Raw genomic sequence first — 18,020 nt, 5'->3', positions numbered from 1 at the left:
CCACACCCACGTGGGAAGGCCGGGCCGGGCGCGCCTTACCCGAAGGTGCCCTGCCCGATCTTGGCCAGCTTCTCGTACTTGGAGACCTCGTCGCAGTACGGGCACTCGGCCGCGTCGTACTGCTTGGCCATGGCCGTCCCCGCGCCCCCCCCAAACGCCGCGGGCGGCCGGCAGGCTCCGTCCCCCGAGCGCGCAGGGGCGCTTCCGGCCGCGCTTCCGCCCGGCCGCGCCCTCCCTCAGCACTTCCGGCGCGGCCGGGCGGGGCCGCCGCGGGGCAGCCTGGGAGGCGTAGTTCGCAGCCGCCCGGCCGGCCGGCAGGCTCCAAGCGCCCGGGACTCCGGGAGGAGAGGATGGGCGGTGGGAGGGGACGATGGGCTCGGGTGGGGGGATGATGGGTTGTGGGAGGGGAGGATGGGCTCTGCGGAGGAGGATGGGCTCTGGGAGGGGATGATGGGCTCTGGGAGGAGGATGGGCTCTGGGGGGATGAAGGGCTCTGGGGGGATGATGGGCTGTGCGGGGGATGATGGGCTCCTTTTCCCATTTTCCCCTCTTTCCTTTCTCCCTTTTCTTTCTTCTTTCTTTCTTTCTTTCTTTCTTTCTTTCTTTCTTTCTTTCTTTCTTTCTCTTTCTTTCTTTCTTTCTTTTCTTTCTTTCTTTCTTTCCTCCTCCTCTCTTTCTTGTTTCTTTCCTCTTCTTTTTCTTTCTTTTTCTTTCTTTTTCTTTCTTTCTTTCTTTCTTTCTCTCTTTCCTTTCTTTCTTTCTTTCCTTCTCCTCTTGTCTCTTTCTTGTTTCTTTCCTCCTCCTTTTCTTTTTCTTTCTTTTTCTTTCTTTCCTCTTCCTCTTCTCTCTTTCTTTTTTCTTTCCTCCTCTTTCTTTTCTTTCTTTCTTTCCTTCTTTTCTTTCTTTCTTTCTCTCCTTTCTTTCTTTCTTTCTTTCTTTCCTTCTCCTCTTGTCTCTTTCTTGTTTCTTTCCTCCTCCTTTTCTTTTTCTTTCTTTTTCTTTCTTTCCTCTTCCTCTTCTCTCTTTCTTTTTTCTTTCCTCCTCTTTCTTTCCTTTCTTCTTTCTTTCTTTCTTTCTTTCTTTCTTTCTTTCGTTCTTTCTCTTTCTCTTTCTCTTTCTCTTTTTCTTTCCTTTCTCTTTCTTTCTTTTTCTTTCTTTCTTTCCTTCTCCTCTTCTCTCTTTGTTTCTTTCCTCCTCCTCTTTTTCTTTCTTTTTCTTTCTTTTTCTTTCTTTCTTTCTTTCTTTCTTTCTCTTTCTTTCTTCCTTTCTTCTTCTTTTTTCTTTCTGTTTCTTTCTTTTCTCTCTCTTTCTCTCCTAACCCGACTCGTCTTTTGAAATATGGTTGCAAAAAACGTTAAAAAAAAGAAGTCCCATTCCTGCCTGGGAAATAACTACACCCAGGACTGCTGTTCTAAAAATAACCGTTGGTGAAAACGAGGGAAAGCGGTAGCAAAGACGTGATGCAATGCAACATTTGAGTATTTTTCCTAAAAATAAACAAAAAAGTCTGCCTTGTTAAGCTGTTTCCTCTTATCAGCTCAACGAGGAACAGAAACATTTGCGGGGGGGGAAAAGTGTTTTTTTTTCTACAACCGTGTCTTGACTCAAGATGCAGCTTCGTCCTTTTGGGCCGATTTTGTTAAATTTTAACCCAGATTTATCTCACCCTGCAAAAGCTGGGCTTTTTCATGCTTTCCCCACGTAAGACCGAGGAGTTTGGCACACTGGAGAAATCAAGAGGGTAAAAACCCACCTTTCTCCCCTACAAATGCAAATGCGTTTGGGTTCTGTTCCTCCCCAGTTTCCTTTTAAAAAAAAATAATAATAAACAAAATCAAGAGAGGAGGGGGGGGAAAAACCAGTTTTGAGAGATCGGTAGGGTGCAGGCGTGTCTTGTGCGAGAAGAGAGGAAAGCCAGCAAAAGAGCAAGGAAGGGAGGCGTGGGGTAGGTGGGTGCCTGGGTGGCTGTGGGAGAGGAAGGGAGGCAGGACAATTTGATGACACATCACTTGCAAAACTTCTCCGGGCCGAATCGGAGGGGCCAAAAAAACATGGCTGAGAGCCAGAAGAAAAAAGGTGGCTTTAAAAGTAAGTGGTGGCATCAGGTGGGGGGGCAAGAGGGCAGCAGATTTTCACGGCTTGTTCATTAGGGGCAGGAAATAACCAGACTGGACGTGTGTGTGTGTGTGTGTGTTGAGTGGCTTGCACAGATGTTGCTTGGAGGGACTTCAAGAGGATACCTGCATTCCCCCCCCCCCCAGCAAAACTCCTGGATTGGCCACTATTTTTTTTTTCTCCCCTATCGTGTGAATGTTCAAGCTGGAAAAAACGTATAAAGGGAAGGGTAGTTTAAAATTTTAAGCAAAAAAAACCCTCACTTTTGCAACTTTGGGGACAATGCAAAGGACTTGGGGAGGGGGGTTGAATTTTTCCTGAAATTTGGCAGCTGGATCGACCGCTTGAGTGACGAGATAAATCCCTGATTTAAACTGCTGCTTTTATGGGTTGGCGGGATCCAGGCGCTTGAGATCCAGCTAGCCAAGCTGTTTAGCCAGGTGAGCGATCCGCACCCAGTCGGGAGGTTAAGAGGTAAGTTTCTAGCCCTCATGATTCCGGGGCAGAGCTGCCAGGTTTTGGGCTGAGCTGTGCAAAAGGTAAAGGACAATTCAGCATAAACTCGGGGGCTGAGTGTTAGCCGGTAATTGCCTTGGCAGCAGTGCAGAAATGATTTACGATTGGACCCGGTATTTACAATTTACAATTCCATCCAGTTTTTTAACTTGGTCTGCTTTATAGCCTGGGGTTTTTTCTTTCTAAACCCAGCTTGAGTGTCCGAGTGTGTATGTCAGCTACAGCAGTTGCTTCTCAACATGGTCTACTTTATGATGGAGGGACTTCAACTCCCATAATCCCCCTAATGGCTGGGAGATGCTGGGAATTAAAAGGCACACATTTTCAAGTGGATAAAGTTGAGAAAACGCTAAAAGCTGCGGTATAAAACGTTTGCCCACAAACTGGAGAGAGTCCCCGTATCTCGGGACATTTAAGCTGGGCTTGGCTTCAGGATGAGACTGCCTCTCGGTGTGCTACGGTATCGGTCGGCCTTTCTAAGAGGCTAGTCCACATTGTTCTGAACGGCGAACCTAGAAAGCTTTGTTCCGGCAAATCGGATGCTTGGCTGATCTTATTCCAGATACAACAACTGCTCCAGCTTCTACCTTGTACAGGTCGTCCTCAACGAAACAGTTTGTTTAGTGACTGTTCGAACCTGGGCGAGGAAGGTCGTAAAATGAGGCAAAACCCGCTTAAGCGATGTCTCCTTCTGCAACAGAAATTTAAGCTGTTGCGGTAGTAAGCCAGGGGCCTCCGTAGTAACTACAAACGGAGCAGAATGGAGGCCTCGCTCTTTCCGAAAGCAGGTGTCAGCTGAAAGAAGCGTGAAACAGGAACCCTCCCCAGGAAGTGGGCAGATTTTGATCTGCACTGCAGGCCCGTCGCTTGCTATTTGTGCTCCATAATCTCTGGGCTCTGTAACCCCCAAAACAGTGGCTTCCTGCTGTGTGGAACTAACACCCCCATCCTCCCCGGCCCACTGGGTTTGTGGAGTCTACCTCCAGGGAAGACGGTGGGTCAGGCCTCGTGCCCGTCCTACGAAGCTCAGAAGTGTTGAAATAGTGTTTGTTCCGCAAGCTAATATTGGCAGGACGTTCAAAGACAGAACATTTTAAAGACAGAATTAGAATAGAATAGAATTCTTCGTGGTCCATGTGTGATTGGACACACCCAAGATGTAGAAGCTGTCAGTGTACATGCAAGCAACAAGTGATAAATCACGATCATAGTCCTCGTAAAAATAATTTCATCATAAATCGTAAGATGCAACACTTAGTGATAGTCATAGGATGCTGAATAAGAAATGAACATAAATTAGACTAGGATACTAAATCAAACAATATAAATCGTAAGATACAAGCAACAAAGTTATAGTGATAAAGTAGATTAGGAGATAAGGAATAGGAAAGATAAGAAGAAGAATAGTAATGAAGCCTTACTAGATAGTTTGACAATGTTGTGGGAATATGTTGTTTAGCAGAGTGATGGTGTGGGGGGGAAAAACCCCGTCCTTGTGTCTAGTTCTGGTGTGCAATATCCTACAGTGTCATTTTGCTCAAACAGTTTATGCCCAGGATGTGAGATATTTTCACAGCTTTCACATATATGATTCATATGCAATTGAAATTAAATCATTTCCTTTGGGGTTGATAAATAAAAAGTTGGGAAAAAAGGTCTTAGAGTTTTGTTTTTATACGTGATAATTGTAGCAAGATGATTGCGTGCACAAAGATGGAAAGATTTGGCAATATATATGACAGGGATAGTTGATGGAGATGATTGTACTTGCGGAAGGGGTTAAATTAATCATTGATTAGGGGGAGAAAAAAGACATTATCTACATTTATTGGTGGCTGGAAAACCCCTTGTGGACTTTTTTTGTGAAAAACCAAAACCAAAATGAACTCATGATCTCTGGTTTTGACGATTTGTAGAAAGAAGAGTCGCAAAGCAACCTTAGAAGTAAGTTGGCAGCTCTTCTTATAACTGCTGTAAAGATAAAAAAAAAAACATCTAAAGGAAGGAACTTTCTTTTTCTGTTTTTCTTTCTATCTTTTTTTTCTTTTTTGCACTTCGGCTTCTTTTTCCTTCTCCCTTTTCCTCTTTTTCTTCTTCATCCTACAATGTTGCTATTGATTTTTTATTTATTGATTTTTTTACTCTTAAACTCTCAAGAGAATTAGATTCCAAAAAAGAAAGAAAACACGCCCGGCTGATTTTCTGCACCCTCCTGTTCAAGCAGAGAGGAGAATTATTTTTTAAAAAAATTCAAAATCATGCTAGGAAAAGATAGCTGCGTCTCTGGGGGGGGGGGTGGGATAAAAATAAATAAATAATCCCAACAGTTTCCGATTCATTGGAGACGGGTAGAAATATGTTTGGGGAGGAAAAACAACAACAACGCATCTTGCAAATCTCAGCCAGTGTCGTTCCTGGGAAAATAAGTGACCCTCTTTGTTTGTTTGTTTTTTTTTAAATTTATTTCAGAGTTTTTTAAGCTCAAGGGGTTTGGAAGCCTGAGTAGCATTCCTCGCAGCTTCGGCTTCCGCAGAGTCTCCGTTGCCCCCAGACTCTCCGAGTCCTACGGAGGGGGGTCGCTCTCTTCTAAAGGCTTCCTGACCCTCAACTTCGAGATCACGCAAGACGACTTGGGGGCTGGCCCCAAAAGCCCGTCGCATTATGCCTGCTCCAGCCACATGTTCACCCACATGGGCACCATGCCCAGAGGCAGCTCTAGACAGAAGGTTGGGAGCCATGGGGCCGAGAAGGCCTTGGAGCCAACGTTACCCGGGGCCACCGAGCTTGGAGACATGGTGAGGGCGTCTGCTGCTCCGCAGACAGGTTCTCCAACGTGGGGAGAAGGAGCAGAACCCAACGAGAAAGAGAGGTCATCTTCTGTGGTCAACATTGACCCAAGCGGTTCCTCAGAAGCAATGGTCCAGGCTGAGAAATCTTCTCAACGTTTCCTTGAGCCTGGAGAGATGTCCAGCCCAGGAGCAAAGGAGAAAGAACAGGATTGTCTTCAAGGAACCATTAGACTCTTTGAGAGGGCCCAAGATGACCTAGAAGTCTTCCCCTTAAGTCCATCTCACTATGCCCAGTCTTGTGATGCCTACAGCCACCTGGGCACCATGCCGAGGGCCCGTGCTGGGCAGTCCAAGAAATCCACCAAAGAGAAGAAGCCTACGAAGACTCAGCAAGACCTCGGCCAAGATCTGGCCACAGAAGCAATCCTGTCCCGTGAGGAAAGGGTCAAGGAATCTAGAGACCAAGAGACGGCAGAGACAACCTCGGAGGAGGACCCAGAAGAAAGGTGAGATGGGACTGTGGCGGAACCCTGTTGGAACCAAGGTTTGGGTGAATGGTCCATCCCTCACTGGTTCTCTTTGGGTAATGTGGATCTAGCTCAGGGGACTTGTGGACTTCAACTCCCAGAATTCCTCAGCCAACACAAGTCATCAAAAGGCCACGTTTGAAGACCCCTGAGCTAGCTCCATTTCAAAAATCCCTCACTCTTCCCCCCACCCCCAAAAAATTACGGCCAGGGAGGTCCTCTAAGATAGTGTACCTCAACCTCAGCAAATTTAACAGGGGTGGACTTCTCTGGCTGGGGAATTCTGGGAGTTGAAGTCCACCCCTCTTAGAACTGCTGAGGTTGAGAAGCTCTACCCTAGGGTAGACGTTCATCTTATTGAACTAGGTTGCGGCTGAGAGAAAGCAGCCCTACTACTGTAGTAAGGAGGAGGACGCCATTACGTCAGGCAGAAGACCGGCAGACAGGAGGGAAGACATTGCTGTGATTTGGGAGAGAAGAGGACAATCCATCTTACACAAGGGACACAACCCCTTTGGGTGGTGGACAAGACAAGGTCAAGGAACCAGGCAGGAGATTTGTTGCTACCCGTTGCCAAAAAAAAGAGAAAGAAAGAAATTTGGTCTCCTGCCACCCAGTTGTCCTCAACGGCCCCAACATGGCTGGTGCTTCCATGCTGCAGATGCTCTATCCATCATTCTAAGGGTCTTCCCTTACTTTGCTCTGACCCAAGAGATGGACCCCACACACACATACACACCCTCCCAAGGGTGGGTGGGGGCTTTGTAAACTCAGGAGACTGGGATTAGAGAAGGTTCCAGGTCTAAGTGGACAACCAGCAATGTCCCCTGCGCTCGGCTCCCAGGCTCTGCTGGGCTGTGCATTCCAGGGGAAGAGGGAGGGACCGGGAGGAGAAACCGAGGCCCAGAGGAAGGGAGGGAGGGAGGGGCCTGGATGGTCAAGGCTGGCAAAGCCAGAGGAGACAGAGCAGCTGAACAGAGGGGGGGGCAGCCCGTCTTGTGGAGCGTGGAGAAGATCCCCACTTTCCCCCATTCCTTCTGGGGTGCAACCGGGCAGGAGAAGCCATGGCCGAGGTGGGGATGCGATGCCCCAACCTGGACCCGGTCAGGTAAGGCCAGCGGGATTCGTTGGGCCAGAATTGGCATTTGTTCACATCTCAGTGCTGAGTTTGGTTCTCCAGCTATTGTTCTGGAATCCCAGTTAGGTAGACGGACCCACAACATCTCAACCAGGGTCTATGGCACAATTGACAATTGTTGCAACAGTACCCTAACAATCCTAGTTTGGGCCACTGCGCTAAGCTGCGGGGTTTTGGGGTTTTTTCTTTCTAACGATGGGGTGTCAAGTAAGTGACATTAACCTTATTATGAAACCAGGTTTTGCAAGCTACAAGGGCTGCGTCCTCACAGGTGGGATGTCGTGTTGTTCAGACCAAAACGGGCAGGGTCACCGATCACGGCTAATCCAGGAATCATGGCTTACGAACCACAGTAGCCAGGTTTACATGCCAGGTTAAAAACGAAAGCACGCGAAGACAAAACCATTTTTTGGGTTGTATTCTCCTTTTCAGGGTTAGCTTTCCAACATTTCAAACCCCACTTTTGAAATATTCAGGAAGTTTCTTCTACATCCTGGTCCATCTCTTTAGGCCGCTGTTTTTTTAATGGCATTTTTAAAAAAATAAAATAAAATGCAATTCTCTTCTTTTTCGCCCTCTTTTCTCTGCCGGTTCATCTCTGGTCGGGCCAACGTCTAGGTGTCTCTACCCTCTTCCTCCAAATTTATTCCTCTCCCCCCCCCTCCAGAAAAAAAAAGAAAAGACAAGAAAATCTGTGCAGGTTTGAATCAAAGGACCCGATTGATTGCTTCGGGATTGCTAGCTCCCGTAAGTCTCAAAACCGTTTGGGGTTTCCCGTCTGCTTAAGAGAAATAAACGGTGAATAAATAAATAAATTAGAAAACAGCAGTGAGTTTCAAAAAAAAAATCAACCATTGAAAGAAAGAGGCCGGTTGTTTTGATGATCAAGACAGAGAGCAAGGAAATTGGAGGGGGCCAATATTTTTCCACCCTAATAACGTTCTTTTTGAATCAAATGGATTCCTCCAGAGCAGTTTGCTTAGGATGCTGGTGGCTTATTAGGACGGTGGCTAATAAACCATGATTAATAACATTGCAGCTATTTCTATCGTGAAAGTAGCGGAGATGCAGGAAATGTGACACTTTATCTAGGGGTTACTCTAAGCCAGAGGACCCCAACTTTTTGGGTACGAGGGATCACCGGTTCCGTGGAGAGAGGTTTTCCCACGGACCGGAGAGTGCGTGGTTTTGTGCGCTGCCCGCATCCCGGGGAGGGGGCTTTGCTTGTTTGTGCGGACCGGATGCTGGCATGCTGCGGCCCGGTACCGGTCCACAGACCGGGGATTGGGGACCCTTGCTCTAAGCCCTCTTTCTCTGCACCGTTTTGTGAAGCATAGCTTCACAGCACCCCTGTGAGGTAGGCCAGGCTCCAAATTCCTCCCCTCTGCGAGAATATAACCCTGGTTGTTTTTTTTCTGCTTGAGTTCAGCCCCTTAACCGTCTCTCCACTCCCTTCCTAATACTCGGTTGCTGTGTCCCAATCTTACACCCCTACTCCGTGGGGAAAACGGCAAAGATCCTAGTTCGGCCCCATTGCTTTGGGGGTGTAATTCCATCCTTGCTGGGGAAGATGGGAGGTGTATTCCAGAAGGAAGAGCATCCGGTTGGGACAATACGGATAATCCACAACTGAGCCCAAATCTCTCTTGCTCTAAATGAGATAGGTATTTAAACGAGTTTTGCTTCTATTTTACGACCTTTCTCGCGCCCACAGTTATTAAGTGAATCTTAACAATTGTTAAGTTAGTAACGCAGTTGTTACGTGGCTCTTGTTTCCCTCATTGTCAGAAGGTGGGCAAAAGGGGAATCATACGACCCCCGGGCCATTGCAACCGTCATAAATGCGAGTCAGTTGTCAAGCATCCGCAGGTAAATCCCACGGGCCATTTGGGACGCGGCAACGGTCGTAAGTGTGAAAAACGGCCGTATAAGTCACTTTTTCCAGGGCCGCGGTAGCTACGAACGGTCACGAAATGAACTGTTGTAAGTCGAGAATTATCTGCACTTTTTATTCGCTTGCATCGGTTTAAAGGCCACCTTGTCTGGTTCGCACATGAATCCTATAAACGCAGCCGCTGGGGTTCGTAGGTCAGATTGATGCCTTCCAGGGGGGCATAACAAGCCCACCCTGTTGGTCTTTCAGTTCCCCCCCAAAAAAGAGAGAGAATACTTTAGCATCTGTACAGATAATTGTTAGGCTTTCTTGTACCCTAAAAAAAATGATTTTATTTGGAAGGGCCCAGATTCAAGATTGCAAGGAAGCGTCTTGGCTTAAGCTGCGGCAGCCACAATGGGGCTGACCCTCCCCAAGCAGGGCCGTAAAATCCCCCCCTGCCCTTTGACCGGTCAAGAAAAAAAAAGTGGTCAGCTTCCTTCCAAAAAAATTCCCACCGTCCTTTCCTTGCCGAATTACCCGAGCCGGCCTTTTTCCTGGGAATCAGACGCTGGCGGAGAACATCTGTTAGCAGTTAGGAGGCCAAAAAGACAGATATTTATATATATGTATCTTTTCCCTGCGTGGGAGTATGGGGGTGGAGGATATGGGGAGGGTTTTTTTTTAAGCAGGGCTTAAGATGAGAAGCAAGGAAAGGGATTGGGGGGGGTGTCTTAGGGAGACAGCAGCCGGAAAATTTCTGCTTTTTTCAGATTTAGTCCCCAGTTGCTCTCCAATTCTTGGTTTCCTGCCCAGAATCCCCCCCCCATCCCACCCTCCAGCCAGATTCACGACCCTGGAATTTTTCTCACGGTCCCCCCCCAACCCACCCCCAAAGTCTGCCTTCTGGTGCTTTGCGCTGCCTGGAAAACTTTGGGGGCAACTGGGAGGGTGGCTGCAAAAAGGCCCATCGAGGTCGGAATGAGGTGACAATAGCAAATTTGTGGAGGGGGGAGAAAAAGAGCCCTTAGGGCTGGGGAGGGGGTTTCCGAGATCATGAGGGTCTCTGCAGATCGGTTTCCCACGGTTCTGATTTTTGTCCTGGCGGCTGGCCAAGTTTGTTACAAACCTCTTCAACCAGGGTTGAACCAGGCTGGTTCGACCTCTTAAAGAGCGTTTCAAAAGTCGGCCGAGCGTTCGAGATAGCAGGCCAGGCAAATCTGGCCTAGCGCGGGAGAGGGGATAAACTATGGTTAACGAAAAACCAGGACATCGTTGTCTACCCGGGAGCTCCCTCCCTCCCTTCGCCCAGCTGTTGCTCAGCGCAAGATGCTCTTTATTTTTAAGCATTTCGCTCTGAAATGGGAGCTACGCACGCAGTTTGGTCATCTCTGAATGAGTCAGATAGACTGCCTCTGGATGTGGAGGCTCTAAAGAAGCTAACAGCCGGGGCGGGCTGGCAGCCACAGTGTTACAAGAGCCTGTATTTGAGAGCTCATCTTCACAGCCGTTTTAAAACTTTTTGTTTGTTTGTTTTGCTATTGTTATATTGATGTGTGTGTATTTTCAGCGAGAACGACCGGGACGCCGAGCAGAAAAACACACGTACTCTCCTAAGAGGAATTATTGCTATAGTAATCATTAAAAAAAAAAACACCAGGCTGAGATCATTCCTCAAATGAAGGTGGCTTGTTGAATATTTAAACAGCAGATGCTCTGCCAGCCTTTTCCCCCATCTAACTTGTCTCCTGGCTTCCCAATTTATCTCCCACGTCGACAAGGACTTTGCTGATCTCAGCCTAACTTTAGACCCAGTTTACCACTTGGCCAAAACCAGATGAAGGAAGATCCTTAAGTTCAGGGGCTGTTTCTTCACTTGTGAGGGGGGGGGGGAATCAAATGTTCCTTTGCTGGCACTACAATTCTTTTTTTTTGTTTTTCCTATTCTTTTATAGCCTGTCCAATTGAGTTGCAAATGTCATTTGCTGGATTGTATTCAAGAGGGCAGAAGTGATGGCTGATGGGTGGGAGACAAAGAGACTGATAGCAAATCATATAAGGTAGCCGATAAGCTGAGGATAGAAGGGAGAGGTTAAGGGGAGAATAGAATAGAATAGAATAGAATAGAATAGAATAGAATAGAATAGAATAGAATAGAATAGAATATGGAAGACTAGAATAATTCTATTCTGTTCTGCTCTATTGTACGGTATTCCTGTTCTATTCTATTCCTGTTCTATTCTATTCCTATTCCTATTCCTATTCCTATTCCTATTCCTATTCTATTCTATTCTATTTGGTACTTCTGAATGTCAGTCTCACTTCTATTCAAATAAACCCAGTTGGCCATCTTCAGAAAACTGGTCAAAAAGTGGAAATGAAGTTTAGGTTTGCAGAGATTTTGTCTAGAATGGAATGGAATGGAATGGAATGGAATAGAATAGAATAGAATAGAATAGAATAGAATAGAATAGAATAGAATAGAATAGAATAACGGAACTCTTGTGTGATAGACACACAAGGAATTTGTCTTCAGTGCATAAGTTCTCAATGTACATGCAAAGCAACAGAGTAACAATAATCACAATATCCAAGTAATAATAACAACAATAATAAGACCAACAAGAGAAGGTAGTGGAATAGAGGAGGAGGATAAAAGCAATTCAGTCCTACTCCATGGATAAATAGACACATGGGTAAATAGATTTAAATGTATTTAAATTTACATGTAAATATACTTAGACAAGGGGAGAAATTCACAAGCAGAAAGAAGAACCAACTTCAATGGGAGGCTGAGTGGAGTTGACAAGAGAAGGAAGGCTAAAAGACGAGAGAAAAGAAGTTAGGGTGGAAAAAGTTTCCTGCCCAAGAAAACAATTTAACCTGTACAAGAGACAGGAAAAGCGTCCTAATATTTAGCCACATCCTACTCCACGGTGGAGAAATCAGCCCAAAGGGAAAAAGGATGAAGACTAACCACTTCCAGCACAGGAAGCCCGCCTGGTTGCTGACCCCGGGACCCTCCCAGCTATTTTCGTCCCTCTTCTCCAGCCCCCACCGTTTCCATCCTGCGAGATGGGCCTTGGTGTTCCTGCCATTCAGGAACCGTTGGGGGGAAACAGATGGGGCGGGGTGAGCCGGGCAGGGAAGCAGCGAGGAAACGGGTGTGCGCACATCTGTGCATTCATCGCTTCCTCCCCGATCCTGGGGGACAAAAAACACGTGTTGAATCAAAGCAAAAAAAAAGACCACGATTGTCATCGCCAAACAGCCCGGCTGTTGACAAATAGTGTGCAGGCCACCAGCTTGTCTATCATATTTTTAAATGTCTTTTTTAAAAAAAAAAGTCTCAAAGGTAAGAACAGACCCACTTTAAGCCATGTTGATGAGACACCTAGCTAGATAAGCCAAAGTGGTCCCTATTATCTCTGGGACAATACAGGGGAGTCCTTGACTTAACTGATCACAATTGAGCCCAAACCGTCTGTTGTTCAGTGAGACATTTGTTCAGCGCGTTTTGTCCCATTTTACGACCTTCCTTGCCACGGTGGTTAAATGGTATAAGGTTTCCTGCCTGAGCAGGGGGATGGACTAGATGACCTCCAAGGTCCCCTCCAACTTTATTATTATTATTATTATTATTATTATTATTATTATTATTATTATTATTATTATTATTATTATTATTATTATTATTATTATTATTATTATTATTATTATTATTATTATTACGGATCATCGCACAGTCAGCCAGATATTCAGACTGGATTTGGCATTTTTGTCTATCCATCAAGTCCTTCCCAAGGACCTGGGATAGGCAGATGTGGATGTTTAATGGTATTACAGATCTCGTCGCAGGATGGAGGCGGTTCCTAGTAAGGCCGCCTTTTGCAATTGACTAATGGCGAATTTGTCAATGCCGATGATGGTGTTCAAGTGGTGCTCCAGTTGTTTTGGGATTGCACCCAAGGCGCCTATTACTATTGGTACTACCCTTGCTTGCCTTTGCCCACAGTCTTTCTATTTCTATTTGTAGGTCTTTGTGTTTTGTGATCTTCTCCAGTTCTTTCTCGTCTATTCTGCTGTCTCCAGGCACTGCCACGTCCACTATCCAGACTTTTTTGTCTTTCTTATCGACAATTGTTAAGTCCAGGGTGTTATGTTGCAGGTGCTTTGTCTGTTTGAATTCTGAAGTCCCAAAGCGGTTTAATTTTATCATTTTCTATGACTTCCTCTATTTTATGTTCCTACCAGTTTTTGCTTACAGGCAAATGATATTTCTTGCAGATCTTCCAATGCACCATTGTTGGTACTTTGTCATGCCACTGCTTGTAGTCAGGTTGTTGTTGTTGTTGTTGTTATTATTATTATTATTATTATTATTATTATTATTGAGGATCATCGCACAGTCAGCCAGATGTTCAGACTGGATTTGGCATTTTGTCTACCTATCGACTCCTTACCAAGGACCTGGGATAGGCAGATGTGGATGTTTGATGGTATTATTATTATTATTATTATTATTATTATTATTATTATTATTGCCATTGATAAGTTAGTAACACAGTTGTTAAGTCAATCCGGCTTCCCCCACATTGACTTTGCTTGTCAGAAGGTCGCAAAAGGAGATCACGTGATTCCCCAGGGACTCTGCGACCGTCATAAATACGAGTCAGTTGCCCAGCGTCTGAATTTGGATCATATGGGGATGCTACGGCGGTCATAACTGTGAAAAATGATCACAATTGTTTTTTTTCTGTGCCGTTGTAACTGAACAGTCACTAAACGAATTGTTGTAAGTCGCAGATTATTCTATGCCGTCGGCCTGCTCTACAGGGTTGTTGTATCATGGATTGACAGGATACGTTAAACACGGTGTTCTGAATTCTCCAAAGGGATGCGTGAACTCCAAGTCTTGAAAAGAGACACAGTGGGTGATACCTAATTATAAGCCAAATATCCCAAGACTTTATTAATGCAGTGATGTCATTGTTCAATTTTCAATGCACAAAATGGGGGGAAAAAACCTTTGTTGAAAGCTTTCGGTGCATTCCTAACTAGAAAGCGAGGCACTCAAAAGAAGAGAAAATATCCATGGATAGATGTATACCATAATATATCTGAGAGCAACCGGAGATCGTTCAATGGAAGACGTTCATTGCACTTAAGCCAGAGTTTGCTGAAATGTAGGTTTGTGCCTGTGCTCGGTCCAGCCTGTGGATTGATGGCTTCTAAACCAGGGTGGTCAGTCTAGAAACCTCTGAGGGCCCCTTTCAAAGGAGGTAGCCAAGGTTGAACTTGCAAAGAGAAGCCCCCGACAGCGAGGCAGGCGGCATATAATTTTCAATAAGTGACATAAATAAAAGATGATTTTGAATATCTAAAAGTGGGTGTTATGGTTGGGCGTTTTGTCTGCTACTAACTGTGGCTTGTTGATTTCCTGTTGGTTTATTTTAGCAATGTTTCCAAGGTTCCACTAAATGGCTATTTGTATGTCGACCAATTTTGCCCGTTTGTAACGATGTTCTCATTTTCTAGGCATTCTGACGGATTGGGATCTTCGAGTGAATACGTTAAGGTAGGGAAACCCATCTCTCTCCTTTCTCCTATTTCGGTAACCTTGTGATTATAAGGCGTATGGATCTTATCGACGCCCCCAAAATGCGTTCCTTAAGCTTTGACGCTCGCACCTCATTGCTTCGGCTTAGGACAGAGATGGCGAACCTTTTAGAGACCGAGTGCCCAAACTGCAACCCAAAACCCACTTATATATCATCGTGTGCCGGGTGGGTGTGGCTCATTGGGTGGGTGTGGCCCATTGGGTGGGCGTGGCTGCAGTGGTAACGGCAAACTGGGTGGGACTAAAAAGTTCAATCAATCAATTCCAACTTTGCGAGATCTTTTTTTTTTTCCCACGAGTTGAAATTGACTGATTGAACCTTTTTTTTTCTTGCACACGGCGGCGGAGGCCTAAAGCGAAAAGGTTTCATAAAACCCAGCTGAAGGCCTAGGACTGGGGCGACGGTCCGCGTGCCCACAGAGAGGGCTCTGCGTGCCACCTTCGGCACGCGTGCCATAGGTTCGCCACCACGGGCTTAGGATATCTGGGATTTTAGGACCCGCTGGGGTGATTTTAACCTGGCACGATAGACAGCGAGATGTTCCCCCCAGCTTGAGCTCCTGACTACAGGACCTTTGTTTGGCTGGATGTCTGCTGGCCTTGCGAGGGTCACAATTCTCTTGGCACAACAATTCAGGCCAGCAGAACCGCCAGCCTGATCGAAGGGTGAAGGAGGAGGCATAAATCTTGCCGAAGGAAATGGGAACAGGGCTGGGGATGAGGATTGTAGATTAAAAAAACCTGCCGATTATTGCAAAGGGAATAGCAGAAAACCGGGGGAATATACGGGGAAGTAAATGAATGCAATGTAGCCAACACCCAGCTTCGCTTGCAGCCGGTCGCTACAAGGGGCACCAAAATAAATGTTCAGCGGGCATCGCCGGCTTCTGCCTCTGTATAGGAAGGTGCCGTTGCTCTGCAGCTGCCAAGCCTCAACCAGAAGGTGAGAATTCTTCTCCAACCGCTTGACTCCATGCCAACATTCTTGGCTGCCTGGCATCGCGTTCCAGCCCAGCTGCCACCTGGGTCCTCCAAAATGGGCAAACGAAGAGCTGGCATCTCTGCTTTTTTTTTTTTTTAGCAAGGAAGAAGCCAAGGGGCTGGGGGGGGGCACGTTCGTGGCCCCGAGAAGCAGAATTAATGCCAAAGCTGGAAGTGGATGATGGATGGCCTCAGGCCGAGCCCTACCCCTAATGGGACAGATGGACCCAGGACATTAGGCGAGGAAATTAAGATTGCAATCTAAATGGGAGGGATTGCCAAGCAATTTGCAACCTGCGCTGGGGACACCGGGAGCGAAACAGCCCCCTCCCCCAAACGGCTCGCGCTCAAAACAAGGCCGAGCGAAATGGCATCACTTAAGGGAATTCTCAGAATTCTTCAGAAATAATTCCAGCTATTTTGTGCAGCCCGAAAAAGAAGGAAGAGAAACAATAAGATGCTGAGACTCTGGAAAGAGGACAGAGAAGAGCAACAAAGACGATTGGGAGACTGGAGGCTAAAACATATAAGGAACAGTTGCTGGAATTGGGTCTGTCTGGTTTAATGAAGAGAAGGATGAGGGGGGACATGATAGCAGTGTTCCAGTATCTCAGGGGCTGCCCCAAAGAAGAGGGAGTCAAGCTATTTTTCAAGGCGCCTGAAGGCAGAACAAGAAGCAACGGGTGGAAACTAAGCAAGGAGAGAAGCAACCTAGAACTAAGGAGAAACTTCCTGACAGTGAGAACAATTAACCAGTGGAACAACCTGCCTCCAGAAGTGGTGAATGCTCCAACACTGGAAGTTTTTTAAGAAGAGACTGGACAGCCATTTGTCCGAAATGGTGTAGGGTTTCCTGCCTGAGCAGGGGGTTGGACTAGATGACCCCCAAGATCCCTTCCAACTTTATTATTACTATTACTATTACAAGTCACAAGCCTTTGGAAGGAGCAGACGATAAAGGGGCTCATTCCACAGCTACAGCTCAGTTTTCTAGCTTGTGGGCTGGAAATGCGACACCCAGAAAAATACGGCATACTCCATTTAATCCTCCAGGGAAAGATGGAAGGCCAACAAGGTCCAGGCAGAAGAAGAACATCGTGGCTTCAAAAATCTAAGGGACCGGTTTGAACAAAACTCAGCCGCACTTTTTCGTGCGGCTGCTGATAAAAACAGGATCGCCAACGTGATCGCCAGATTTTATCTAGCCATTAGCCAGTTGGGGATTACAAAACCGGGTGTGAAAAAAGGCACGTCCCGCTTAAAAATGACAAAAATACCCAAATTTCCCACCCATGTTACGATCCTCTTAAGAAAATGGTGAAGAGGTGGGGAAAAGGAGATGGGGAGACGTTCCCCTTTTAAGCACCTGGTTACTATACAGGTGCTCGGGGGAAGTCCTCAGAGGGGGGTCTTTTGGGGGACTGCTCCCAGGCTGTGGAACTCCCTGCCACAGGAAATAAAGCTACCCCTCTCTCCTCTCTCTCTTTCAGCTAAAGATAAAAATATGTTTCCTTAGATGGGCCTTTGCTGAGGTTTTTTGGAACGAGGGTCCTGAAAATTCCCCCTCATTTTAACTGGGCCCTGATCCATATAATTCCAATTTCGGTCAATGCGCTCTCAAGCTCGTCATTTGTTCCCCCTCCCCAAAAGACCCATGAAAACCCCACCCGTTACTTCCAAGTCACTGGACCACGGCGCCTGTTGCTGCATCTGGCTAAGGATGATGGGCATTAAAAGCCCGCTCCTGGCTTCAGACAGCTTGCGCTGGGGAGAAAGACGCACCGTTCTTTCTCGTCCGGGTGGGCCACAAGCCCTAAGCGGACATTGGGGCAGAATCTGGTTGCCAGAGGGCTGGAAAAACTAAAAAAAAAAAAAAAACCTGCTTGAAGACATTAAAATGATATTGAATGCAGCATTGTCGAGAACCGGGCAAGGTCGAACCTAGGATAAACTCTGCATTGAGTTTAATCCCTGGCAGTAGGTGAGGGATTTCGAGATTGCCATCGCCCCGTGCCAAGCCATTTCTGCAGCAGCGCCAAATCGGGCCTCACTCGCTTAAGAACCGCCTTGCTTAAGCCGTGGAAATCCGGACCCCGACCGACCGTGGTCGTAAAGTTGAGGACTTTGCCTATATATGGGGTTATTTTTCAGCTTCTGAGGGCAAATGACGGGGGCCGAAGCAGCTTTAGAGGGGCATTGATGCTTGTGTGTGTGTGTGTGCTTTCCTGAACCCGCAGCCAGATTCACACCAAACCAGGCTGATAATTCAGGACTGACTTTTAGCCGTGGGTGGTTTGTCCGTGACGAGATCTTGCAGCCACCATGACGGACAATCCAAGTTTCTTGGGCTGCAACATCTGGTTTACCTGCAAGAGGTTGTGTGAATGCAAGGGGGGGGGGTCTGCCAGTACTGCAGGGAAAGCCAGAGGGAGGCAAACCCCTGATGGGCACCTGGGGGGGG

General features: G+C 46.7%; 2 protein-coding genes across 2 annotated transcripts in view; one reads left to right on the top strand and one right to left on the bottom strand.

Annotated features, from left to right (window-relative positions):
- The window catches only part of CDK9 (cyclin dependent kinase 9), a 10,613-nt gene extending 10,482 nt beyond the window's left edge, over positions 1 to 131 (bottom strand). Inside the window, exon 1 of the mRNA XM_015827411.1 lies at positions 40 to 131. Coding sequence (XP_015682897.1) covers positions 40 to 131 — 92 coding nt within the window. The remainder of the gene's footprint in view (positions 1 to 39) is intronic.
- A 1,920-nt stretch (positions 132 to 2,051) lies between these two features.
- SH2D3C (SH2 domain containing 3C) overlaps positions 2,052 to 18,020 on the top strand; it is a 31,892-nt gene continuing 15,923 nt past the window's right edge. The window contains exons 1-3 of the mRNA XM_015827409.1: positions 2,052 to 2,088; positions 5,101 to 5,926; positions 14,497 to 14,536. Of these exons, the coding sequence (XP_015682895.1) occupies positions 2,052 to 2,088; positions 5,101 to 5,926; positions 14,497 to 14,536 (903 nt within the window). The remainder of the gene's footprint in view (positions 2,089 to 5,100; positions 5,927 to 14,496; positions 14,537 to 18,020) is intronic.

Source organism: Protobothrops mucrosquamatus, unplaced genomic scaffold (assembly GCF_001527695.2).
Source record: "Protobothrops mucrosquamatus isolate PMUCROS unplaced genomic scaffold, P.Mucros_1.0 scaffold3677, whole genome shotgun sequence".
NCBI classification, from domain to species: domain Eukaryota; kingdom Metazoa; phylum Chordata; class Lepidosauria; order Squamata; family Viperidae; genus Protobothrops; species Protobothrops mucrosquamatus.
Note: the sequence above shows the minus strand (reverse complement) of the source record. Positions and strands in the feature narration are given on the sequence as shown.